The 27348-nt window shown below is 37.3% G+C and overlaps 2 protein-coding genes across 2 annotated transcripts in view; both read right to left on the reverse strand.

Moving 5' to 3' along the window:
• Positions 1–15397, reverse strand: part of LOC107568639 (attractin-like) — a 53786-nt gene extending 38389 nt beyond the window's left edge. The window contains exons 1-4 of the mRNA XM_016254611.1: positions 14935–15397; positions 9947–10030; positions 8812–8925; positions 5933–6061 (exon numbers count right to left, since the gene is read on the reverse strand). Of these exons, the coding sequence (XP_016110097.1) occupies positions 5933–6061; positions 8812–8925; positions 9947–10030; positions 14935–15197 (590 nt within the window). The 5' untranslated portion in view covers positions 15198–15397. The remainder of the gene's footprint in view (positions 1–5932; positions 6062–8811; positions 8926–9946; positions 10031–14934) is intronic.
• Positions 15398–18216: 2819 nt separating this feature from the next.
• LOC107568644 (eukaryotic translation initiation factor 2-alpha kinase 3-like) overlaps positions 18217–27348 on the reverse strand; it is a 38232-nt gene continuing 29100 nt past the window's right edge. Inside the window, exons 5-17 of the mRNA XM_016254616.1 lie at positions 26953–27247; positions 26679–26844; positions 25519–25659; positions 25311–25433; positions 24977–25203; positions 24757–24869; positions 23694–23816; positions 23446–23595; positions 20976–21663; positions 20703–20876; positions 20225–20326; positions 19824–19886; positions 18217–19241 (exon numbers count right to left, since the gene is read on the reverse strand). Of these exons, the coding sequence (XP_016110102.1) occupies positions 19062–19241; positions 19824–19886; positions 20225–20326; positions 20703–20876; positions 20976–21663; positions 23446–23595; positions 23694–23816; positions 24757–24869; positions 24977–25203; positions 25311–25433; positions 25519–25659; positions 26679–26844; positions 26953–27247 (2545 nt within the window). The 3' untranslated portion in view covers positions 18217–19061. The remainder of the gene's footprint in view (positions 19242–19823; positions 19887–20224; positions 20327–20702; positions 20877–20975; positions 21664–23445; positions 23596–23693; positions 23817–24756; positions 24870–24976; positions 25204–25310; positions 25434–25518; positions 25660–26678; positions 26845–26952; positions 27248–27348) is intronic.

Here is a 27348-nt window from a genome sequence, read left to right on the forward strand (position 1 = left end):
CACTTATATATATATATATATATATATATATATATATATATATATATACACACACACACACACACACACACACCCACACACATTTTAAATGAACAAAATAAGTTGATGGGTCAGGTGACTATACTACTGCAATACTTGATTCTGTTCTGCTGCATTTCCTTCCTTATAATGAATGTTGTCAATAGCAACGCATTATAACACAGCACACATCCATGTCTCTTGCATCACCGCAGAGGCGCGGACGTGCTCTTTCGTTTCATTCAAATGCAGCTTGCCGTCTTGCGTCTCAGTTTTTGATTGTATTGAAAATGAAATCAGAGGAATTTAGTATTAATACTACTATAATTTTGCTTTAGTGATCATATTGTCCTGACTATTGTTTTGTACACTGTTCATAATGAATTTATAAACTCAATATTTCATGTCCCCGTATTTATATATTATTATAGGTAAACAAAAAAAATGTGTAATAAGTTAACTATGAATATACAATACATTATCCCTTAAATGTCAACCTGATAGTTTGAACGTTCGTTCGTCTTGGCTCAAAGCCACTTGCTGCAAACTTTTCTTCAATTTCAAAGCTTGAAATAATGATTGCCTTGAAAAAATGGATGGACAAAAAAATATATATATTAAAATATCTATATGGCAGTATACAATATGTGGTAGTAAGGATGTAACGGTATGAGAATTTCATATCACGATTATAGTGACCAAAGTTATCACGGTTATCAGTATTATCATGGTTTTTGTTAAAATTTGATTAAAATGTTCAAAAAGAACTAATACACACACTGAAAACATTTCAATAAGTTTTATATTTGAAAATCAACAAACAACAAACGCAATTAGCAGCTGTATGCACTTTTTTTTTGCATAAACATTAAATTAACATTAACATGAAGCCCTAATAATAATAAAGGCGCGGACGTGCTCTTTCGTTTCATTCAAATGCAGCTTGCCGTCTTGCGTCTCAGTTTTTGATTGAAAATGAAATCAGAGGAATTTAGTATTAATACTACTATAATTTTGCTATAGTGATCATATTGTCCTGACGATTGTTTTGTACACTGTTCATAATGGATTTATAAACAACTAAGATTTCAAAACATTAATCTCAATTCAATATTTCATATCCCCGTATTTATATATTATTATAGGTAAACAAAAAAAATGTGTAATAAGTTAACTATGAATATACAATACATTATCCCTTAAATGTCAACCTGATAGTTTGAACGTTCGTTCGTCTTGGCTCAAAGCCACTTGCTGCAAACTTTTCTTCGCGGAAGCTTTGCGTTAATTACAAGTGAGATAAAATATTTAATCTCTAATCAATATTTTTTGTCCAATTATTTGCCCAGTTAGTTTTGGTATTGAGGTAAACGTTACACTTGCATTCGCTATATAACTGGGTGGTGGTCACGAAGATGACTGAGCAAATTTGACACGTTTTCCCCTTTTGCAGCGACTTTCTTCTTGCAAGATCAGCAGACAGTGTGACCGTCCTCGATTAAATTGCCTTCAGGACTCTTGTAAAAGCCAAAATACGACAAGACCACCGATTTGGTCCTCTTAGATGGCTGAAAAATCTCCCGAGCGCTGTCACTGCCTTCCGCCATTTCGTCTCGTGCAAAAAACAACAACAACACTGCATGCTGCTTCTGCGTCAGACTGATGCTGGCTGGACAGGATTTACAGCGAGTTTTCAAAATCGCAATAATCAAACACGGTTTTGATGATAATTAAATTTTAAACGATAATACTAACCGTCAGGGCATTTTATCGTGATTTATCGTAAAACCGGTAATCGTTACATCCCTATGTGGTAGTTTTGCCAGCTAGTCGTCATGAAATCAAAAATGACCCTACTTACTTTTTTAATGCACATTAGTCTTGTGGTGAACAATTGAACAGTGCAAGTCAATACAATGGGGAAAAAAAATTCTGGCTCTGATGACGTCAGTTTGACGGCTTGGGGAGAATCCTCTTATTAAGTCATGACATAAGGACTGCTGTTTCCGGGTCCATGCCTCTACTTATTTCACTTGAGAATACCATCTCAACAGCCATTTATGAGCACTATTTAATTAATATTACATATTTAAGCTAAGCATTTAAAAAATTGCTGTGCACACTACAGTCTCTGTGCTCACGGTGTCTCAGACACTAATATTTTAGCTGAATCACTGTCAGGCATTTTGGTATGGAGATAAAGGTTAGGGTTATAATTTTTTCAATATTACATGACATTGTGAGTGTGTATATGACCAGTTTGTTGTTTTTTTGGGGGCATCTGGCAGAGCGTTAGGACTCAGAAGCAGTGAAGCGTGATGTCAGACGTAACAAGCAGATATTCTTAACCACTCCTATCCATCCTGAATCTGCTATGAGCAAGAGGTGGAGTGGAGGTGCACCACAATAAAACCCCGCCCTTTATTCAATATTCCATTTCACTTGGAAATACATCACAACACTGAAGTCAGTTGCAACTTCTGGTTCACGTGTACTTTGATACTGATATTTTTCAAGGTACTGAAGTTAGAAATTCCTGTATCATGACCACTAATTCACGTACTTTGTCAATAAGATAAAAGTGGGTTTTGTTCAAATGAGCTATTATCCACGTAGATCTTTGATATGAATATTTTTTGGTAATTCATTAAATATCGGCGGCTAAAAAGTAACTAGTACTCCGAGTAGTTTTTGAGAGGAGTACTTTGTACTTTTACTTAAGTACTGATTTGACACCAGTACTTTTTATTTTAATTGAGTATTATTTCAGCAATGTAACAGTACTTGTACTTAAGTACAAATTTTCAGTACTCTTTCCACCACTGTCCAACACACATTATGTAAGCCTATTGTTACACTGTTTGCTTGGGCATTTACCTTTTCCAGCACATAGTTAGACACTGTACTCAGTAGACAATAGATTTTGCCAATATTGTCTGTCTATTTCCCCTATAAAAACGGTGTCTGGTTATACAGTGGACGTTTAGTCTACGGTAAAAATATCTTGATTTAGAAAGCTGCAGTATTCACTGATTCAGTGACACTGCAAACAGCAAAAAGCTGTGCACAGTCATCCATCCATAAAGGATTTACAATAACCAAATATTAACTTACATGAGACTTTTGGTTAAAATTTTTTACTTCATCTTAGCACTGATTTGACACCAGTACTTTTTATTTTAACTGAGTATTATTTCAGCAATGTAACAGTACTTGTACTTAAGTACAAATTTTCAGTACTCTTTCCACCACTGTCCAACACACATTATGTAAGCCTATTGTTACACTGTTTGCTTGGGCATTTACCTTTTCCAGCACATAGTTAGACACTGTACTCAGTAGACAATAGATTTTGCCAATATTGTCTGTCTATTTCCCCTATAAAAACGGTGTCTGGTTATACAGTGGACGTTTAGTCTACGGTAAAAATATCTTGATTTAGAAAGCTGCAGTATTCACTGATTCAGTGACACTGCAAACAGCAAAAAGCTGTGCACAGTCATCCATCCATAAAGGATTTACAATAACCAAATATTAACTTACATGAGACTTTTGGTTAAAATTTTTTACTTCATCTTAGGTTAATAATTGCTTTTGCAGCTCAAAGGTATCTTTTAAGCAACTGTAGAAATGAAGGAGGAGCTAGCTTGAGCTTATTTCAATACAACCTGCTTCAACATTGGCCTGAACTGGAGTGTGTAAGAACAGCTGCATTGGTAGGCAGCTCACTCCCCGCTAAAGCGGAGCATGGGAAGAAAGGGACGGCAGAGAATAACAGGCAGTCTAGCATCTGTCTTTCAGCTTCACGCGGTTTTGTGAGTGCCTCAGAAGGTCTGCAGTGTGTGCCAGGATTGGTGTTTGATGTTCTATTGATACTGCACTCCAGTGTTTTTTTGGGCCCCTGTAAATGCAGTGGCTATAGAAACCGCCGCAGTCACCGTCAGGACTTCACATGAGCGGTCCCTGCCACAGACACCGAGGTCAAAGACATCTGCGCTTCCTCTGTCCCGCTCTTCTTAAATTACTCTGCCCTGCATTTTCTTGTTCTCGCTCTTGTTCTCTAGCGCACAGAGCCTTAAAGGGACAGTCCAGCCAAAAACTGGTCAGCATTTACTCACTCTCGGGTTAGGGTTAGGTTCCGTGGAACTCAAAAAAAGAAGTAGAACTCCAGTAGAATCTCATTCGCATGTTTAAACTTGACATGTCAAGATCAATCATGGAGCAAACAAGAACCAATGATGTTTAACATCACAGGCATGCGTTTGTTTTTTGTACTGCATTTAGTATTTTTACAGTATATATTGTTTACAGTGCATGTTCATTGCTGTTCAAAAGTTCAGGGACAGTGTTTTTTTTTTTTATACATTAATATAGCAAGAATGAATTAAAATGACAAAAAAGACGAAGACATTTATATTGTTAAAAAAGATTTCTATTTGAAACTGTGTTTTTTTCCTGTTTATCAAAGAATCCTGAATATAAATATCATTGTTTTCACCAAATTATTAAGCAGCACATCTGTTTTCAGCATTGATAACAATAAGAAATGTTTCTTGAGCATCAAATCAGCATATTATAATTAATTAGGAAGAATCATGTGTCATTTAAAACGGGAGTAATGATGCTGAAAATTCAGCTTTGCATCACGGAAATAAATTCAATTTTAAAGTATAGTAAAATAAGAACAGTTATTTAGAATTCTTATATTATTTGACAATATTACGGTTTTCTTTTTGATCAAATAAATGCTGCCTCGGTGAGCATAGAAGACTTCTTTCAAAAACCTTAATCTTATGTGACAGTGTATATAGAAGAAAGCAAGTTTTTCTGTGAAGTGTGCCTGTGATTTGCAATACAGACTGGTTGAAACGACCATTGCACTATATTTTTGAAGTGGCTGAAACGACAATAAACCAAATTTGACTTGAAATTTCAGCACTGTAAACTTCTCCTTTTGTGTTCAAAGAACAAAGTCAGTCATACAGGAATGCCATAAGAGTGAGTAAATGACAACACATCACCCACATTACCCAGAATCCTCAGATCTCATCAACAGCCATGGGCAACAAAACCAGACCCTGTCCCAGCTCGCAGATGGTAAAGTGATGGCCATTCAAAAGCAGCCATGTATCTGGTATTTCAAGACACCTTCCTTACAAACACATATGTACTTAAATAACCCGGTGTTCATAGGTTAGGGAAAGCTTTGTATTAAAGTTGGAAATTAAGGTTACAGTTTCAAAGTCCAAGACAGTAACAAGTCTGTTTACAAGAATAAAGCTCTGTTCTTAAACCTTGCGAGCTTCCAGTGTCACATGACCTTTCAGAAATCATTTTAATATGCTGATTTGGTGCTCAAGAAACATTTCTTAATATCAATGTTAAAAACAGTTGTGCTGCTTAATATTTTTGTGGTAACCTTGATGCAAATGGCCTAGAAATCTTTTGTAACATTACAAATTACCATACTGTCACTTTTGATCAATTTAATGCACCCGTGCTTAATGCAAATATCAATTTTAAAAAACAAAATTGAACGGACCCCAAACTTTTGAACTGTAGTGTACTTATGAGTTGCGCACATTTTGCTAAAGTAAAAATACACAGCACGTATAAAATAAAGTGACCCATTTTTGATTAAACCAAATAAATTTCTATTGATACTTTTCAGTCCATCTGCTATCTTGGATTTCACTGACGTCAACTCAATGCAGACATGCAATACTGCCTTAGCATAAAGAAAAAATTGAGGTATTTTATAAGGTAGCTGGCTGATTAGTGTTGCTGTCTACCTTCTGGAACAGTTGATGGAAGCATGCTCACAATGCCTTCAGATGCTGTCAAAGCAAGCAGCCCACTAGGTTTTGGACAGAACTATAGTACAGTCTGTTTTGGTCCAGGAATTAAAGCTTACCTGTAGGAGACGTTGAAGCCAGTGAGATTATATGCCGCGTCACTGAAGAAGTGCAGCAGGGCGAAGCCAGACTGTGCCACCACCTCTGGGACGGTCTCATTGCTGTAGCTCTCAGGAACAATCAAACCACTGAAACATGAAAGAGAAGAACATAGAACACTTGATACCTCTGCTGACAGGGAACCCAACACTTTTAATAGTTTCAGCACTTTCTCATTTAACTGTGTACTTTATTTATAATGGGCTTTTTGAAAACAGTGTTAGGGTTGGATTTTTGTAGATGTTGTGTCAAATATTGTACAAACTATTGGAGTCATTATCCAAGTTCATGCTTCTACTTGCAGGCTCACCTGAGGCCAGTTGCATAAGCTTCTATGTTAAGACCGTGTCTTAAGAACTAGTTTGACCAATTAGCAGTTAGCCAAGGGGTAATCAGTCTTATGTTTTGCTTTCAAATTAGACCATTCTACATTTGTACCATATGTAACGGACTTTAAAAAAAAGACTTAAAGGGTTAGTTCACCCAAAAATGAAAATTAGCTTGTATTTTACTCACCCTCGAGGCGTCCTAGGTGTATATGACTTTCTTCTTTCAGGCGAATCCAGTCAGAGTTATATTAAAAAGTGTCCTGGCTATTCCAAGCTCTATCATTGCAGTCAGCGGGTGTTGCAGTTGAACAGTCCACAAGTCGTCAAATAAAGCTCGCGCATTCATAATAAAACGCGCCGCAGACGGCTCCGGGGGATGAATTAAGGCCCCCTGTAGCGAATCCATGTGTTTTTTTAAAGAAAAATATCCATATTTCAAACGTAATAAACACTATTCTCTCACTTCTGCTGACTGCCATACACCGAAGCAGTTCCGGCGGATGACGCAGCACGCGCGCCTCTGAGATATGCTAGTCTCGCGCGTTTGTTTATAGGAGCAAAGGAAGCAAAGTTTCCAAGTCTCCTCTTGGTTTATATCGAAATCCTCCGACATTTTTCTTTGCAAATCCTCGGTTTGTACTTCTAATTCTTGACCGGCGTTTTGTTTTGTTCTCTCTCCACATTCATCACTAATCACGCAACGCCGCGCGTCTTACGTCATCCGCCGGAACTGCTTCAGTGTATGACAGTCAGTGGAAGTGAGAGAAAAGTGTTTATTACATTTGAAATATGGATATTTTTCTTAAAAAAAACCTCATGGATTCACTACAGGGGGCCTTTATTCATCCCCCGGAGCTGTCTGCGGCATGTTTTATGATGAATGCGCAAGCTTTATTTGACGACTTGTGGACTGTTCAACTGCAACACCCGCTGATTGCAATGATAGAGCTTGGAATAGCCAGGACAATTTTTAATATAACTCCGACTGGATTCGTCTGAAGGAAGAAAGTCATATACACCTAGGATGCTTCGAGCGTAAGTAAAACACAGTCTAATTTTCATTTTTGGGTGAACTAATCCTTTAACAAGACTTAAAGTCTTGAAAGAAAGAAGAAAAAAAAAAATCAGATGACTAATTTTCTCCACTTCAAGAAATACAAATAAATAAATATTTTGGTGTTGGCATTTTCTTTTTATGTTTCTAAAAGTTTTTTGTTTTTTTTGCTCACCATGGATGCATTTATTTGATCAATAATACAGTAAAAATTTAATATTGTGAAATTTAAAATAACAGTTTAAAATAACAATAAAAATTATAATAAGTAACAATTTAAAATGTAATTTAATGCATCCTTGCAGGAAAAGAAAATAATTCCTTCAAAAAAAAATAAAAAGATACATTTAAAAAAGTTTGAAAGAACAGCATTTATTTGAAATAAAAATATTTTATAACATTAAAGATGTCTTTACTGTTACTTTTGATCAATTTAATGGATCTTTGCTGAAAAAATATCAAATAAAATAATTTTTTTTTAAATCACTTACTGACCCCAAACATATATATCAGGGTATTTCCACCAAAGCTCAGTTATATTTCCTAGGTAACGTTCACACTGGCCACTTGTGTTCAAAATCAGCGTCTGATGTGGTGTAAGGAGCTTGAGAGACACAGCGGCCCCTCCGGAAGCTCCCGTATTCTAATCTGATCCTGGATTAACAGGTCTTTACCTGGACTAGGCCTGCCACGATAACAACTTTTTGTTGTGCGATATATTGCCCCAGAAATAATTGCGATAAGCGATATTACTGTCATTTTAAAGACCTTTTTATGCCACTGAATATATAATCATAATGTAACAGCATAATAATGCAAGAAGGCCTACACACTTCCAAATGACAACAAACTTTACATTTTTAAGAATATTTAGATCATGGAAATTAAGTATCAAAATATTAGATACCTTAAAAAACCTGAATAAATAGTAAATAAACATTTTCTAACAAAAAGTGCAAACTAACAAGTAGAAAAAAAGAAAAGTACACAAAGAACTTGTATGGAGATTTTTCCATCTATACATTTTTCCCTGACCTTCTTTTCTCTGTAAATTAAGGGTGCACACTATTGCTGAAAAACACAATCACTACTTAGCAGTCAGATGTCCATATGCACAAAGGCACAGATCCCTAAACAAGACCATATCTGCAGATGAAACTTTTTTTGTAAAAGCATTTTTAAAATTTGAACTAGCACCTCATGACAACACCACGTTACATACGAGAAGCTGCAAAAGACACAGGCGCAAGTGGAATGTACAAAACATGGTGACATTCATTTTTAAGTGAATATAATGGGCGATATATTGCGTCACCAAAAATTATTGAGGTCATGTACATATATTGCACGATAAGTCGATATATTGATTATTGCGACAGGCCTAACCTGGACATCTCACTCTTCCCGTTTAAACCTCACGCACACACACAGAAATAAAGAGAAATGACGAGAATACCTGAAGGCAGCAAGTATAGGAGAGTAGACGGAGTCTCCATCATACACATACAGATGATCCCAGCTGCACTCAGTGGCAAAATGCTCAAAGCGAAGCCTCAGGATTGAGTTTGGCCTGTCAAGAAAACAGCCATCAACAACCATAACCCACACAAATACTAGAGGTCTTCTAAATGACCCAAACCCGACAGGAGCTGACAAATGGTTCAAATACGCAATGAATCAAAATGTGTATTATAGAAATAATTAATAAATAAAGGATTGACATTCATTTAAAACTTTAATTAAATCACATGATATAGCAATTACTTCATTGCATATTAATACTGACAAACATTTAAAAAGCATTATATTACCGTGGCAGAAAACCAAATCAAAAAGCAAAAAAGTGGTGGCCAACATTGCAGAAAATATGAGGCAGGATCACAATCAACAATCTTACCATAATATATATATATATATTAGGGGTGTAACGATACATCGCAGTACGATATTTCGCGATGCAAAAATGTTACGATATGTATCGTAGACTGGTGGCGATACGTTTACGATATGATGGCAGTCTAATCCTATTAGTTGAGCTGCCGACGTGACCTACTCTGCAACAGCGTCGCGTGTGCTTTCCTCGCAGTTGCAGAAATCACTTAAACTGAACATTAGTCGGGCAACATGAGTTTGGCTGAAACTGAAATTGAAGATGCCCCGTCTTATAAGTCCGACGTCTGGCAGCATTTTGGTTTTCCAGTCACGCGACAGGACGACGGTAAAAAAATTACAGACAAAACACAAACTGTTTGTAAACACTGTAAAACAAGGCTGCCATACACGACGTCAAACATTTTCTGTGGTCGAGAATGTTGGATTTCGCGAATTGGTTAGCGTAATGGAGCTCAGAGTATGTAATGTATGTACGTATGTATGTATATATATATATATATATAACAGGGGTAATGGAAGAGTAATCAAGCGTTATTCGAGTGATAAAAGAGTAATCGATTTTGAGTTAAGCCAAAATTTTAAATTTAACATTACTGTTCAGTTCATGTCAGGTTACAAGGTGTTGTTAACAGGCCAGGTTCAGGGTTAACGATCAGACCTCAAATCTGAGAGCGTTTCATTTTTAGGCCAATACTCACTGTCCCTCAATAAGCCACGTGCACTTGGTCTTGTATTTGTAGTTTCCTGGTCCGTCAGAGAGATAACCTGAGGGTCCCGTTAGCCTGTGTATGACAGACACAACATTATTAAACCAATGGAACCACGTTTGCTAACACACGCACATACACCTAAAGAGTATACCTACAGGTTATTATAAAAGACTCAAATAAACCACCTACAGTTTACCAATTATGTAAAGCAAGTTTAACAGCCCTCAGTAAACGTTTAATGGGGGAACTAAATAACAGGCATTTCTCACGTCAAGATCCAAAGGTCAATAGTAAAAACACAAGCACAGTGAGTGCAGCGTAGGACTAGTTTCACAAGTAATGGTGAAAACAGAAACTAACTCAGATTTTCCTGTAATACACTTTTAGAAACTCTTAGGGATAATTCACTCTAAAATGCAAATTCAGTCATCATTTATAAGAAAGTCCCATGGGTTTGGAATGACAAGGTTGAGTAAATGACGATTTTATTTCATGTTATGATTATGAACCAGGGCTGGTACAATATCAGATTTTCATCACACAATTATGGTGGACAAAATGATGCAAAATAATAATTATTATTACTATATATAGAGACATTTTTTAAATTGATAACTTTGAATGATCAGTCAGTCAATTCATGTTTTATTTTTTATTTATTCTTTTTTGGGGGGTGGGGGGCAAACTGTTACCGGTAGCCACTGACTTCCACAATGGGGGAAAAAATACTATTGAAGTCAATAGCTACCGGCTAACTGTTTGGTTCCACACATTCTTCAAAATATCTTCATTTGTGTTGTTCAACAGAAGAAACCCATTCATACAGGTTTGGAACAACCTGTGGATGAGTAAACGGTGACAAAATGTTAATTTATGGTTGAACTATCCCCTTTAACACCCCATCATTTTTTTATGGAACCTAAGAAACTCCCACACTCCCAAAACTTTTTGTGTGGCAGTAGTAGCTACGTGCTGCGTTGTGTGGTGAAGAGGTTTCTAAACCCCTGACTACAGTCTCAAGGAGCTTTGTTAACATTGAAAAACAGTTCATTAACACACCCACAATCCTGTGGGAGCTGCACATACACTCTCCAGCAGACAGCTGTGATAAACACACATAACCGAGACATGGTTCTCGGCGGAGCACAGCAATCTTCCACCCAGCCGATTAGATCATCATTCAACAATGTCCCATTAGAATCACTAACAATTAAAATCACATCATGCATTTCTTCAAATAAAGCATACACATTCAATAATGGGCAAAAGACTGAAGAATAATTGAGCTGTTGTGCTTTTTTCTTGTCAGTTTGGCAGTTGTCTCCATTCAGTCTTTATGATGATATAAGCCAGCCGAGTGAACGTCAGAAATGCCTGTCTGCCATAAGTGATTTCAAACCTGGGTCTACTGAGAATTAGACTTGCTAAGTGCAGACGGAGCTGCTGAGAGATGGAGCACTTAGCGTGAGCTACTGTGAAGCTGCACGCAGCGGTTTAACAGAACAAACCATCATTTGGTGTTCAGCAGAAATGTTGAACGTCCGGTCAGGGCGACATTCTGGGGCAGGAATGGATGTTTCTTGTGCTTGCGGTTGGTGTGGGGAAACAGTCAGGCTTCTGTACTTCAGCAAATGATCCACTAAAGAGAGGCCATTTACTAAAGCATATCCTGTTGCTGATAATTATGAACGGACCAGCAAATTAAGGAACACACACAGCATACAACACACAGCATCATGGCTTTCAGACAGGATACACATCCTCTCTCTGTGATTTCATACACAGGGATAGAATTCCATTTATAGATTCCTATTAATTAGGGATGCACCGATATGAAAATTTTGGTCGATACCGATAACCGATAATCCTTTATTTTTGAAAGCCGATAATCGATATGTTGGCCGATAAATGTATATCCAAATTTTTTATATTCTTTTTGAGAGCCTGATTACAAAAAAGGTCTCATCATTAAAAACCACATCCCGAACACTTCAACATAAGCAGCCTAGTTTGAATGGTGTATGTTTAAAAAATAATTTTACCATTACCAAATTTAGTCATAAAGTCTTACAAATAAAATAATGCATAAATAATGCAAACAAGTCATTGGACATCATTACACGTGTAAAGAATCAAAATGAATGCGCCATAGATCAATAAAACGGAATAGCCTCTGCACGGACAATAATTAAATGATTTTAATTACTAAACCATATTGCTGATGAAAATAATAATAGAAAAATACAAGTGGTTGTTATTATTAATAATGTATCAATGATTTTGAAAAAGTAACAAATTAATACCACTGTTTTAAATAGCAGCCGTTTGAGCTGCGCGTGCTGAAGCTGAAGAGCTGAATGAACACGGTAAACTGAAGCGTTTTGCTGGCAGCTTATTTAACTCAAGGAAATGCATCCTGAGATTAATATTAATACAACATAAACATAATATTACAACTTATATATGTACAAAATGATGCAGTTATTGCGTGCTATAGTCAGAATGTGTGATCCTGTTGTGGATGCGCTCTTCCCATAACAACGCACTGAAACATGGCAACTAAACCCAAAGAATTCACAATGTTTTATTATAATAATGTTCTCATTAGAATGTTATATACACGACATTCCCAATCATAGTTATTAATGTTGTGCACTGCTGTTTGAGCTGCGTGTGCTGAGCTAAAGATGATCACCGGTAAACTGAAGCGCTCTTTTAACTTAACCAAACGCATTCTATATGAGATAAATCAGATATACATCAAATAAACACAATATTACAACGTACAATTGCACAAAAGGCTGCAAACGAACAGCGCGCATCTGAAGTGTCTCTGAAGGAAATAATGCATTATTTATCGGCTTTAAGATATCGGCCACATTTTCTTATTGGGCCGATACCGATAACAGAAAAAATGACCATTTATCGGCCGATACCGATATGGTGGCCGATATATCGTGCATCCCTACTATTAATAGATTCCTATTATATGGAAGAAAAAAAATTCAGTATGTACTAAGTCACAGCTGCTATGTTCTCATTTAGCATGAATATAGATAGCATAAATTAAATTCGGATGTACTACATTCACCACGTTTTTACTGTCATGTGACCTACCAGCGTCTGTTTGTAGCGATGTTTCACCACCATTTATAAATGCTTTCCTATGGCCTCATGGGCCAGTAAAGTGTCCATCGAATGTGCACTTCAGAAGTATTAGGTCATCAGGGTACTTTCCGCCTACTGTTTTTCGAATACTATGAATTCGGACATACTAGTCTGTTTGTGTACTGTTTTTTTTGTATACTATTTTGTAGGAAAGTATCCGATTTTGGACACATTTCGGCGCATGTCTCATTTACAAAGCCTCTCCATATCGAAAGTCACACATCCAACATCAGTTTTATCACGGAATTATTTAGTAATATTTCTATACTACTATAGTATTTATTATTATCATCTTGAAATAGCTTTTGGGTTTATATTTTTTAGTTTTCATCTTAATTTTAAATGAACATTATTTTAATAATGTGCTTTCATCATTTGTATTAGCTTTTTTTTTTTTTTTACATTTCTATTTAGCTTTAATTTTTTTCACATTAGATTTAGTAGTACAACTTAAACTTATTTAAGTTAGTTGCTAAAGCCAACATTCCTAATTTTTGGATATGTTTTTAATCTACTATTTATATTAGCTTTATTTCAGTTACTGAAATGTAGGTTGTCAGCACTGGGTCTGATCGCTGCACAGCATCAATGATTAAACATCACATAAGAACATCAGTCAGATTATGAAAGAACCTGTGAAGAGTGTCAAAATAACAGAATATTATTAATATATTACTCTGATGTGGCCACAACATGGCCCATGTACATTTGCTTCTCAGAAGTCTACACAGAAAAACCGATCTACTAGTGAATCTAGACCGTGTTCCGTAGACTTTATTCCTGGTCATGAGCAGGACAGGAACTGAGCTGAGATGAAATGGCAGAATGTTAGGAACGGTCTCTGCCTCCAGCATTGCCGTGTTAAGAATCATGATTGACACCACATGATCATTTGGCTTCAGTCTGCCGGTCTCTTCTCAGCCATTCGGAGCCTGCTTCACCCCACATGACCCACAGCCTCCAATGTAGCCAGTGTCTCTGCCAGACTTTGCCCATCAGTGAGTCGCATCCCATGATGGAGCATTCATACTCCAATGAAACCATAAAATACTACTATTCTTTTGTCAGCGACATTGATCTTTTCAGCTTTTGGCCACTGTTGAGGAGTTACGAAAACACCAACTAACTCTACCACAGTACCAATATGACTGAAACCGACTCAACAAGTCACTCTAGACAACAGCAATCTCTGTTTGACGACAAGGGTGTGAAGTATTCAGTGATATTCAGCCAAAATATTCAACAATACAACATTTCTGAGAGGAAAAATGTAAGGGCCCAATCGGCTTGTGCAAACCAGTTGTTATTTGGCGCCCACAGGATGCAAACATACAACTATATAAATTACACGACTCTTTTTTTGAGACCTTTCTTGTTACATACCTTCGAAATTAAAGTGATAATTAATGACAATACCTGAAAATGTATCCCCCGTGTGTTTACTAAAATGTTTGAAAAAGCTGTTGAAACCCATGTCTACTTTTAAACGTAAAAAGAATACATACTTCACAGGACCCCCCACTAAAAATTGTATATATAGTCTACATAAAACTTTGAGGGGTTCAAGACTTAATCGGGGGTCTCTGACGAATCAAAATTAGCAGCCTTTTAAAGAGCAGTTTCTGGCGACAAATTATATATTCTCGTTTATATTCATAATTCCCAAAGATGAGCCTTCGTCAACATAACCACACATAACCCGAACTATGACAGAAGTTACAGCGAATTCTTGAAGATCTTCATGTATCAGACGCGCTCGTGTCGATGTCACGAGCATCAGCTGGGAATAAGAGCCGTCTGGGTCTCACCTGAAGCGGCCGCCGCAGTGTTGGCACTGCTCCCCGATCCATCCCGGCTCGCATACACACACGCCGCTGGCGGTGTTACACTGGCCGTTCAAGCATGGTTTATCGCACTCCTTCGCCTCCGTGGCCGCGGGTAGACGGAGCAGTCCGCTGAGGGCTGTGATGAAGAGAAGAGATCGCAGTACAGTGCCGAGAAGGCCTATGCGAGTCAGGCCAAGCGTCAGACACCAGCCCCGGCCGAGGGCCCTCCGAACCTCCGCGGCCATTCGCGCAGATACGGCTGACAGTCGGCGGCGAATCCGCTGCTAGTCACAAGCGGACGACGGGAGACAAAGGATAGCAGTGTCGTCGATGCTGTCGGCGGCCCGTGGGTTCGTTTCGGAGGCAGATTGTTTTATCTTTTCTTCCCGGTCACATCTTCCCGATGCTTATCGCTGCAGTACCGAGACGCATATTGACACCCGGAAATGACGAGATTTCAGCGAGATGCGGAAGTACGCATTGCTTAATAAGGAGCGCGGAACTGAATGTAGTAATTGAGACAAATGACCCAGAGCAAATAAAAAAATACAAAAATAAACATTGAGCATAATATAAAACATTTTAGATAAATAAAATATGATAATAGACACGTGCAATGCAGTTGAAGTGGTCTGTAGGACATACAATTATAAAGCAAGCATAACTCCCTACAAATCTTTCTAGAATTATTATCATATTAAATCGAATGTGATAAGGTTTCTATTCCATTCCACGCATTCGGGAGTATCTATAATTCATTTAGTCTAGAATCTAATCTAACTAGAGCTCAAGAGCGTTCCCTTGTGGTATTCAACTATCACATATACTACACGGGCTAACACATTTTTCACTTAATTGTTTTTATGGCTATTCTGTAATTCTGTGGTGCTAATTATTATTGTACTATTTGTTTTCAATTAGCATCAATATTCTGGTAAACATTTAGGTCAGGTACATTTTAGAACTAGCTGTCATTAATTGTGAAGCATTGGTTTAGTACGGATAAGTTGTTGTACTAATTTGGATGTTTGTTTTTGTTTGTTTTTTTATAAGATCTTTTGCAAGGATGGAAACATTCTAGACGTTTCTGCAACATTCTTTAATATTCTGTAATATTCTAGTGCTTTCTGGAACATTCCAGAACATTCTGGGACTAGTCATAAAAGACAAAAATCATCCAACGTACACTTAAGAGGTTTTGGACGGCTCACTTTTGGTAACTGGTTATGTTAAACTATTGTGCATGTACCATGTAATTTTTATGCATGAATAATAACAGATTAGCTTGTACAAGTTGTCAACATTTTTTGTTTTTATGAGCAGTTAATGACCAGTGTTGGGCTAGTTACTCAAAGAATGTAATATATTACTCATTACTAGGTACTCATTTCAAAAGTAATATTGTTACTTATTACTTTCTGGCAACAGTAATCAGTTACACTACTAGTTACATAACTTTTTCTTCATGCCCCACAGAAGTTGTAACTGTGTATCTTCCACATCCATTTCTAGTGATTGATAATGACATTCAAGTAGAAGTGTTGTATTAATCTCATTAATTGTCATGTGTAGCTTGAAGCTAATTGTCATTTCTCCATTACCCATATACGATTATATTTCATTAAGTTTGTAAGAAACTTTAATTTTCCAAAAAGAGTTTTAATTCTAGTAATATAATGTACCACATGCTGATCAGAGGGATGTGGGTGGGATGTAATGCCAGAGTAAAGTAAAGCCACAACTTACACAACACTGTTCAGATCATCTTTTTTCCTGACAAAATCAATATAATGCAATATTTCTATCTGCTGAATGCAAGTTTTCCATATTCCAAGCTTGCCTGCTGCACTGGGGACATCACATGAATGTGCGAGTCGTGAAAATTATGAAAATAAATCTAGGAATTATTTGATTGTTGGGTTTTAAATCAGCGGGGTTGAGGCATCAAAAGCAAGTTAAAGTTGTTTAGTAAACTAAGTTACTAGTTACTGCCCAACACTGTTAATGACACACAAAAAGTAATATGAGTTTTGTATTCAGCATGTCAAACATCACAAACATTAGAAATAAAAGTGAAACAAAACTTTTATAATTTGTTTCACGGTGCTATAAAATGATTATTGGAAAAGCATGATAACACTATATACACAACATTTACAAGAAATATCTTAGAATTTTTAATTTAAGATTATTTATGTATAGCATGTCTTATACTGCATCCATAAAAAAAAGACTATAATGTGCATTAATTTTAGTTTTTAGTTTTTTTTTAAGACAGCATAAAAAAGACAAAGCACTTTTACAAACATCATAGAATGTTTATTAAATTCTGACTTGTAAGAAGTCACAATATTTCAACACACTCCACTGGATGAAGTGCATTCATATACCTTATTTATACCTCAACCAATCCAACGGATTGATTTTTGTACTCAACATAAATAAAAACAAATAAACATATTTACAAAGACGGCAGGAGACAAGGCTGGGCTAAAGAACATGAACTGGGATTTCAACAGTCACAGGGAAAAACAAAGCATCTGAAAAACACTGGAGAAACTGAATTGTCAGAACCAAATGCTGCATTAACAACAATGAACCAGACACGAATAAAACCGATTTAAATTAAGAGACTGAAAAAGATCATTAGGCAGGGAAAGATCTGGTGGAAGGATTTGCCACAGTGATCTAAACAAACAGAATCAGCACTTGTTGCTCTCTTCACTGGGTCGGAGTCACAGATACAGGTTAAAAGGTGAAGGGTTCATAAGTGGTCCCTGACATGGATTACAGGACGCGGTCCTCTTGATTAAGGGTCAAAGGTCATAATCTCATGTCTGTTCTGCAGCATAAAGGCCCGTTCAGGAAACACACCAGTATTCACATACATACAGAAGCGGCTCCTTAAGGTGCAGAAGCACCCAGTGCTCTTTAACACGACCACAGAGATCAAATCCATCACCAGAGACCATAAAGATCCACTCTTATCGCCATTCTCTCAAACTTTGACAACAATTCTTAGGAAAATTGTCCATAGAAGTTGAAAAAAAAGTCATAAAAAGCAGTTACTATACAGAAAATTCCATCATATACAAAAGAAAATTGAGTCCCTCTAATCAAAATTTGTAAGAAAAAAAAATCACACAATCAGTAATTACCTGATATGTTACAATTAAGGGTGTGTGCTGAATATTTGGTTGAAGTGATTCCTCCAGCTGTATCCTTTCTTATTGTGTAATTAGTCAAAGCACTTCTTATTCAGTGTTTTTTAGGAAAAATGTGTTTTAAAATTATTCGAAATACAGTAAACTACTTTTCTGGGTGCTAATGACATGAAGCATTTTACAGAATAATGTGTAAAGTCTCAGTTCTAAGTCTCATACTGACCATCATCACAAACGTGTCATTCATGTCTTAAAGTCCAGCTTAAAGGCAGTTTGAATATTTCCACATCCGCTCAGTCATATGCAGATTCACGTTCATCAAGTAATGTGCACCTAGGCCACTAACACTGTAACCACGAGTGGCTATAATGCCTCTGAACTTGTGCGTTCAGTCTTGAACGAGCACCTTTAAAGCACACAAAGCCTCTCCTGCTTATTATTGTAGCCTATTTACATTAGAGGAGAAAAATAACTCCTACAACTTTCCGTTCGGACAGGAAAGCACACGTCGCACAACTTCCTGTTTAAGACATGCAGAGTGAACGGCATTCAAAGGCAGGTCATTCATCAGCATTCGTTAGCACTGGAAAAACAACAACTCTCCTCCTACAGCAAGTGTGTGTGTGTGTGTGTGTGGGAGTGTTAAAATGTTTCCGGAACACAGAATCATGGGATTGGTCAACTTTGAGTTGAAAGAAATGCAATGGGGGCTTATTGTAAATCACTGAATGCCCTTGGCACAAACGCCACAGCGTGCAGCTTGTTTTATGGTTACGACGTGTTTGGTTCCAGTTGTAGAGGTTTGTGGAATGATCTGTTGTTTAGTTGGGCTCAGTTTATCTGCACAAAATTGTCTGAATGATGTGTGTTCTAAGAGGTGGTGACTGGTTGTGTTTGTCATCCTGCAGATGAGGCACAGTACGTGTCTGTCTTTGAGTGGGAGTTCTAGTTTGATGAGGATATCTGTCGCGACGGTCGTCCTGCAGATGAAGCGCTGTACGTTCGAGTGCGTTGTCGGATTCTGCAGGGCACCTCCAGCTCCTGGAACAAAGGGGCCTCTGTGATCTCTGACGCCTCTGGCCGCTCCGCGGGCACTCGGGACAGCATACAGTGCACCATCTGAGCCTGAAACACAGACACAATGATTTTAATGTGTGGAATAATACACAATAATATCTCATGTAAAAAAAAAAATATATATATAGAGTTACAGTTATAATATAGTTTAAATATAGGGGGCCTTCGAGTTAAAATATTTGAGAACCACTTGCTTACAGTAGCAGTTTCAATACTGTCTATTTGAACGAATAACCAATGGCAAGACATTTTTTATTCTCAGAACAGAAAATGGTGGGAGAACAAACCTGTACTCTACAGAAAATTGAGCACAACTCTGTAATGTAAGAATATATGAACGCATGTATAATGTATTTATATAAAACGGTATGTACTATACAGATACAGATGATTTAACATTCTAAATTTAGTATTCTAAAACAGGTCTAACAACTGCATTCTGCTGCTGTATGAATGGAAAATATTAGACTGGAGATGTTGATGTTGTAATTGTAACTTGGCACCTATAGGGGGCACCGGAAGTGTTGTTCATCTTTAGGATTTCCCAATTGTAAGGTCACTCCCACTCCACCTCCCACATCCATTGCAAAATACCCAGCAGCATAGGCAAACAAACGCAAACAAACTTACTTCCAGGACATTGGCCTTACAAAAAGCAACAGGAAACTGCAGGGCTCTGACCTCTGTGAGAGTCTGAAAGAAAAACAGTTAGATGTTTATCATTTGGTACAATTTAATAAAATATACTACTCAATTTTTATTCTTTCATTTAATTGAGTGCATTAGCATTCAAAAGCTTAGGGTCAGTAAGATTTTTCTTTTTGGATAGAATTTATCCTAATACTTTTATTCAACAAGGACAAATCAAATTGATCAAAAGTGACAGTAAATACATTTATATTGCTACAAAAATCACAATATTTTTACAGTATTTTTGATCAAATAATTGCAGCCTTGGTACGTTTATAGTAAGAGACTACTTTCAAAAACAAAAATCTTACAGGCCCCAAAAATCTGAACAATGGTCTTACCCTGACTCTCTCCATCTGGGTGCGGAATGGATAGAGAAGCTCAAAAAGAATCAGGCCGAGGGAATATATGTCTACCTTGTGAGAATAAGAATTCCCAGACAGCTACAGAGGGGAAAAGAATAGACGAAAGGGAAAAAATAGTTTTTAAATAAATAGGATTTTTACATTTTACATTAAAATAAAAATGCAAGTGGTACTTGGCCATAAACATGTCGCCCCTCCTTGATGCTAGAGTATTATGGGTGGTTACTAGGATGTTGTTATGAGTCTGTCAAGGTGTTCTTAGACATGTGGCTATGTAGTTGCTAACTGGCCCAAGTCAAAAGAGCCCACCTTAAGTCTCTCAGATCCCTCCTTTATGCTGTTTTTATCTCCTGCCATGCAATTTGATCGTTTTCCTTCACTTGCTTTGTTAAACACCAGGACTGTTTTCACACTCAATTGTGTGCAGTTTGTGCAGTGAGTGACTGGAACTGACCTGTTCAGGGCTCATGTAGAGTTTAGTGCCCACTTGGCCAGTGTGACGGGCATAGAGTGGCATTGGTGTGAGGGTACTCAGCTCCTCGTCATCTTCCTCCTGATCCATGGCAGTGACCAGTCCAAAGTCTCCCACCTTCACCACGTCATCCATTGTGAAGAAGATATTAGATGGCTGAGAGAAAAAGGGAAAGAAAGAAAGAAAAGAAAATGAATGAGCAGTTTGCTCTGGAAAACTCCCTCACTGCAAGTACGTTTCCTTTTCAGCACCTACTTTAAGATCTCTGTGCATAAGCCCTTTGCTATGCAGGAAATCCACAGCTTCTGCGATCTGCAGGAAGATGTCCAGACACTGAGCGTGTTCCCTGAGCTCAGGCAGACACCTCTGAGCCATCCAGTCCTTCAGGTTCTCCTTCCTGCACAGCTGCATCTGAATGTACAAGTAGACCTTAGGTGTAAGCGGGGGCCGTGTGGCAGGACAGGGGGTGCTGGGGGCCAGGCTCAGAGAGGTGGGCCTTGAAGGCAAGGAAGCGGGAGGTCCCGCTGATACACTACACTGAGGTTTGGGGTCAGACTGTGAAAGGCACACAGGTGGCACTGGTGTACTTCCACTGAGGTCACTGTCATTGTCCTGGTGTTCACAACCTGAGTCCTCGAAGACGATATCGAAGGAGGAAGAAGTGCAGTCGCCATGAGTAACTGTGCGGGGAGGGCAGAGCTCAAAGGAGTGTGGGGAATCTGAGACCTCCAGGACAGTGTCTGGGTCAGCCTGACTGTCACGCTCTGACATCATACTGTGCGGCCCCAGGCCCTCCACACACACTTGATCCCCAACGCACACGCTCATGTCCCCACCAGCCGCACACACGCATGAAGAGTCCACTGGAGAAGGAGTGGCCACAGGAACCTTGACTAAGAACGCCTCCATGTGGTCAGGAGAGCTCAGCAGCCAGTCAGCGGTACTGTAGAAATAAATAACAGTTAATGCCCTTGCTTCACTAAGATACACCAGATTTAATTTTATAATAAAAAATAAACCATTTCAGTAAAACTTTCTATGTAATACATTATAAGGGTATTCTTAAAGCATTATAATGAATGAATAATGCAATATAAAAAAACCTTAGAATATGTTGTATCATCTCATAAATTATCACAAGAACAGTTTTAGTGTATTATAATCCTTACTTATTTGTGGTTATAGCATTTAAGAGAATGATGATTTATAACACACAATGAACATGTTGCATCCACTTATGTTACAATTAATTATATTTCCCAATAAGTCTCATACCATGCCATTGTCTAAGATCTGCACAATAACTTCTGTGCATCTTAGTGTTTTTACTGTAGAATGACAAATACAAAGTCTTCATGAAAACATATAAAAGGCTTATTATTTATAAGTGGTCTGTCTGCTTTAAGTAAAGTAACTTATATATATATTTTTCTCAAACAGCCAACAAATCAGATATCAGATGAATGTGTTCACATTTGCTTTGAACTATTTTTATTGTAATATCAGTATGGTTATTTTGCCGGTACCCTTTAGACAACTGTTGATAATTAACTTTGCAACTACATGTCAACTAGCAGCCACTGGAGTATTAGCATGTCTGCTAAATATCTGCGAACACTTTATTTTGATGGTTCCCCAACAGACATTCAACTCTTTAAGTACTTCGACTTATTCTACCAACCATAACCTTAACCTAAGTCTATTAATGCTCTAAATGAGAGTTAGTTGGCATGTAGTTGCGAAGTTGCTTATAGTCAATAGACTAAGGGGACCATCATTTATTTTTTTTTATTTTTATTTTTTTTGAAAGTATTACAACTGATCTTAAACTAGCTCACAGAAAAAATTAACATCAACCTCAGGAAACACTCAACCACTCCTAACCTCTCACAAGATGTAGCAAGATACTGTGCAGATCTTAAACAATGTCACGATATGAGATAATCCATTATATATTAAGTAGATTTAATATGATATTAATTGTGTTTTATAGTCATACTCTTAAAAGTTATAACCACAAATGCGTAAGTATTACAATGTATTATAATTGCTGTTATGATTATTTATGAGATGATACAACATTTTATAAGTTTTTTTTTATAATGCATTATGCATTCATTATAATGCCTTGATAATACCCTTATATTGTATTATAAATACAGGCTTCATAGAAAGTCTTATCATAATTTGTTCTCCATCTTTCTATTTGGTGACGAATTAAAACAATAATTCAAAAAAAATTCAAAAAAATACAAAATAAAAACGAAAACCTTTTGTAACATTATAAACGTTTTTTTTTTAATAAATTTTTAAGATTTTAAAATATTAAAATCTTACTTCAAACTTTTGAATCGTAGGGTATCATGGTTTTCAACAAAAATATTAAGCAACATTGATAATAACATTATAAGAAGAAATGTGCTAGGCAACAGATCGGACTTTATTTTAAATTCAATGTCAAATATTTAATAATTACACCATTTTGTATTTAGTATGATTAAAAAAATAATTTAATAGACATTGCAACATCTCTAAATATTCATAACAATGAAACATTGTATAACTAAGAACAACTATAAAAAAGTTTATTCGCTAGAGAACTTTTTCACGACTTTTAAAGGCCTAGAAATCACCATGACTTAAAAATTCTCTGGTTATCCATGACCGCAACAACCCTGAATTTATCAAAAGTCACCAAGTTTACATTCAAGGCCATTTTTCGCACCTCGCGTCTTTGAGCCAGCATTTGTCCATGTCCTCCTGCCAGCCCTGCGGCGGGCTCTCCTGCCAAGCGTTGAAGTAACGGATGATGCCTGGGTGTTCCAGCTTAGCTAGAGCTTTAACCTCTCGCATGACCTTCTCACGGGCCAATTCCCTACAATCACAAACACAGCATTAAAGACAAACATACACACACCTGTATCCCAAATTATGGTTTTTAATGGAGCGCTAATGTTTTATGTTGATTGATACCTGTTGGGTAGACGGATCCTCTTGATGGCATAGTTGCAGTCGTCCACTTTGTTGCGTGCCTCAAACACAACACCAAATCCACCACGTCCCAAACACTGCACTGGCTCAAAGTCTGTCAAGTACCTGATATACACAAACACAAATCAGTTAGGAAAATATTCCTTTGGACTTTGCTCTGCTGATCTGAATCACCACTGTATGTTGTACAGTACAGCTGTGTAGCGGTGTTCAACTGAGCTCAACAGAGAAGCCTACTAAAACAGTTACATGCTGTATAAATTAGTCATTTAACACACCACTTGAAAACAATCAAACTCAAACAACAAATAAACTGCACAGCAAGAGCACTTGAGTCATAATAGCTGTGCATTTACCCATGAGAATTTACAAGTAAAATATGATCACGATGCCATCTGTGCATTCCACATTCAGCAACTGCAAGTCTCCAATGTACCATGTGCAAACAAGTGTAAACTATTTTAAGAAATGGGTTTGAATTTCCTCATTTAAAAGAGGAACTCCAACTGTAATTCTGACAGAGCCATTTGTAACTTTTTATTTAAAGGTAAAGTTGGTTCTAGAAGCACCAAATGGAAGTACAATGTGTTTGAGCACCCCGAATGAGTTAGACATTGGCTCAACCCGTGGTGAGAGTATCTACCTATTTGTCCAAATAATGGAAAATGTGTCGTGTTTGAAATCAGGCATTATTTCTGAAAACTTTTTCTTTGAACTACTACTAGTTTTGTGAGTTTGCTGTAGTGTTTATTAGCTGCTGCCCTCCTATCTTAAAAACCCTGGAAAACTAATACATTATGTTATATACTATATGTGTGCATGCCTGTGTGTATATGGCATATTGCTCTAATTCTCATTTTTAGTTTTAGGCAAAATTAATAAATATACTCCTCCTATTAATGAACAGAAACAGAAACAGTAAACAGACAATGCAGAGTTCTTCAAAAATTAAATTAAATTCAATCATCTTACACTAATAAATCTTACAATGCACCCCAAAGCAATATTAACATAAATATGAAATTCAAAATGCATGCTCACTTACCTAGAGACATATTCACAGGGACGTGTCTCTGTGACAACAACTTCTTTGGGTTCTGAAACGTCCAGTTCAAACTTGCTGTCAGTTTGACACTGAGTCTCAGACTCCTTTCGTTGCTGCACAGATGAATTAAAAATGAATTAATTGAATTAAACATGACTATTCATTGACATTATTTTGACACTATAAAAAAAAACATGATGTTTTGTGAGTTTTTGTTTACCCGAACGTATGTTGTGGGTGGGTGGAAGAACTTGCGGACAATGTAGGTGGTGGCAGCGATGCAGAAGATGATGGTACCCAGAATCTCTTTCCACCATGGCAGCAGCAGCACAGGGTCTTTCTTTCTCACTTGTGACCCTTGTCCATCTTTCTTCAGCAGAACACTCACTGCCGTCTCATCACGACGGTTGCGGTAACGAGGACTGTATGGAAAGTAGTAGCCATTATCTGCATTGGGAAACCGAGAAGAAGGTGATGAGTTCAAATTCTCTCTCAAACCACACGTTCACAGTCAAACCAAGTGTTGAAATGGCCTGTAGGACTGTAGTTCTTACCATACGGGTACTGCAGTATTGACAAAGCTCCATTACTGTACTCCTCATGAGAGAATTTATCATTATTCAGACATTTATCAAACTCCTCAGAGCCCACCAGGACTGGAGTACGGGAAGGGGAATCTAGGAGGAAATGGACAAGTGTTAGTGACAACATCACACTGTTTTTAGTACATATATTTGTTTGTATGAGGTGTAATAAACTCACGGATGAGGGGTTTCCATTTGACCGTAGGTGGTGGCATCATGTCACTGTTACTGCTCCAATCATTCAGAGCTTTGGGCTTTGATGGAAACTTCTCAGAGATTCTCACAAAGGACTGGAGGTACAGCTGACCCTGAAACATTCCTTTAATGAGAGAGAAAGCACATTTTAGATTCCCATTACATGTCTCTATTTCTCAAAAAAAAAAAAAAAAAAAGAAAAAAAAAGAAAGATGTTTAGTCCTGCTGTTTACACCTGGAATTACATGCGTCTTAAATGCATCTCCTGTGACGGGATTTTGTGATTGCCTACACCACCTACTTAATTTGTTTTGAAAGAAGTCTATTCTGCACATCTCGTTATTTAATCAAAAAATACAGTAAATTACAATTGCAAAAAACTGTTCCATTTAAAAATATTTTAAAATGTAATTTATTCCTGTAATAGCAAAGCTGAATTTTCAGCAGCCATTACTTCAGTCTTCAGTGTCACATGATCTTTCGGAAATAATATGCTATAATATGCTGATTTGCTGCTTAAGATACATTTATTACTGTTATCAAATGTTAAAAAACAGTTGTGCTGTTTAATATTTAATTTTCTAATCTTTCATGATCAGAAATTTCAACAGAAAAGCAGAACATTACTTCAAATATTCAAATAATGACATTTATCATGAATTTTAAAACAATAAAAAATGTTTTTACTGTCACTGATAATCTATTTAATGCATCCTTGCTCAAGTAAAAAAAAAAAAGTTTTCAATTAAAAACCTTATTGAACCCGAAATGAGTAAAATGAACAGAATACTAATTTTAGCTGAGCAACTGTATTAACTATGTTTAAAGTTGGCTTTTCAAATTTTGAGTAAACAGCTATTTTCTTTTAAACTCAAAGTTATAGCCCTTGTTTTATCATAACGGTTGACTGACAGGTCAGGATGCGGTCCTTCCCTGTTGCCCAGGAAGCATCAGGATACATTAGCATTTACCACCTCCAAATGTAGCTTGAATGAAGGGATCCCAAAAACATTTGAGACACAGTTTACACCTGTATTTAGACCTGACTATTAACTGGTTCAGCCAATACCAATTTTTATACCAGATGTAAACAGGTTCTCTTACACACTCATGTGTGTAAAACAAATGTCAAGTGTGTGTTACCCAGGTAAACGCTGGACTCCGTGGCCCCGCGGGCCTCCTCCATGATGTCATCATCCTCCTGAGCTTCAGTCTCAGTGTGGGAGTTATAAGAGTTGTCATCGAACAGGCTAATGGGTGTCACCTTCCCCCCTCCTACCAACCATGCAGAGGCAATGGGTGTGCAAAACTTTATAAAAAAGGAAATAAAAGAAGAAATCATGAGAAATGTGAATTCGTTCATCACAAGTTTCAGCTGAGACTCCAAACGGCAACAAAACAGGTTGAGTTGTGTTACCTGATGCTCCCAGATCAGCTGTCCTTCTGGTTTGGTGCTGAAGGCCATGACTTTCCAGTCCGGCACAGAAACCTTAATGACCAGGTCTAAGCCCTCTACCTGAGTGTGCGAGTTTGGATGCACATTAGCATGATTTTTGGTTTGTGCGTCTGTTTCCTCTTGGATGACACGTTGTGCTTCATGTCTGACCTCTCGCCATGCCTCCCCATTAGATGCCTCCCCCTCCAGAAAGTTGATGTTGGACTGAATTTCTGGGATGAATTTTAGCTCAAAGTTTCCCACGCTGAAGTTCCATCTAACGGAGAGAAAAAAGAAAACAACTGGCATTTTACCTGGACGACTACTATTCTACAATTGTTTTTCAATATCAAGCTGCCAAACTATGCGATGCTGATA

This window comes from Sinocyclocheilus grahami, unplaced genomic scaffold (genome assembly GCF_001515645.1).
Source record: "Sinocyclocheilus grahami isolate Dianchi unplaced genomic scaffold, SAMN03320097.WGS_v1.1 scaffold1267.1, whole genome shotgun sequence".
Taxonomy (NCBI): domain Eukaryota; kingdom Metazoa; phylum Chordata; class Actinopteri; order Cypriniformes; family Cyprinidae; genus Sinocyclocheilus; species Sinocyclocheilus grahami.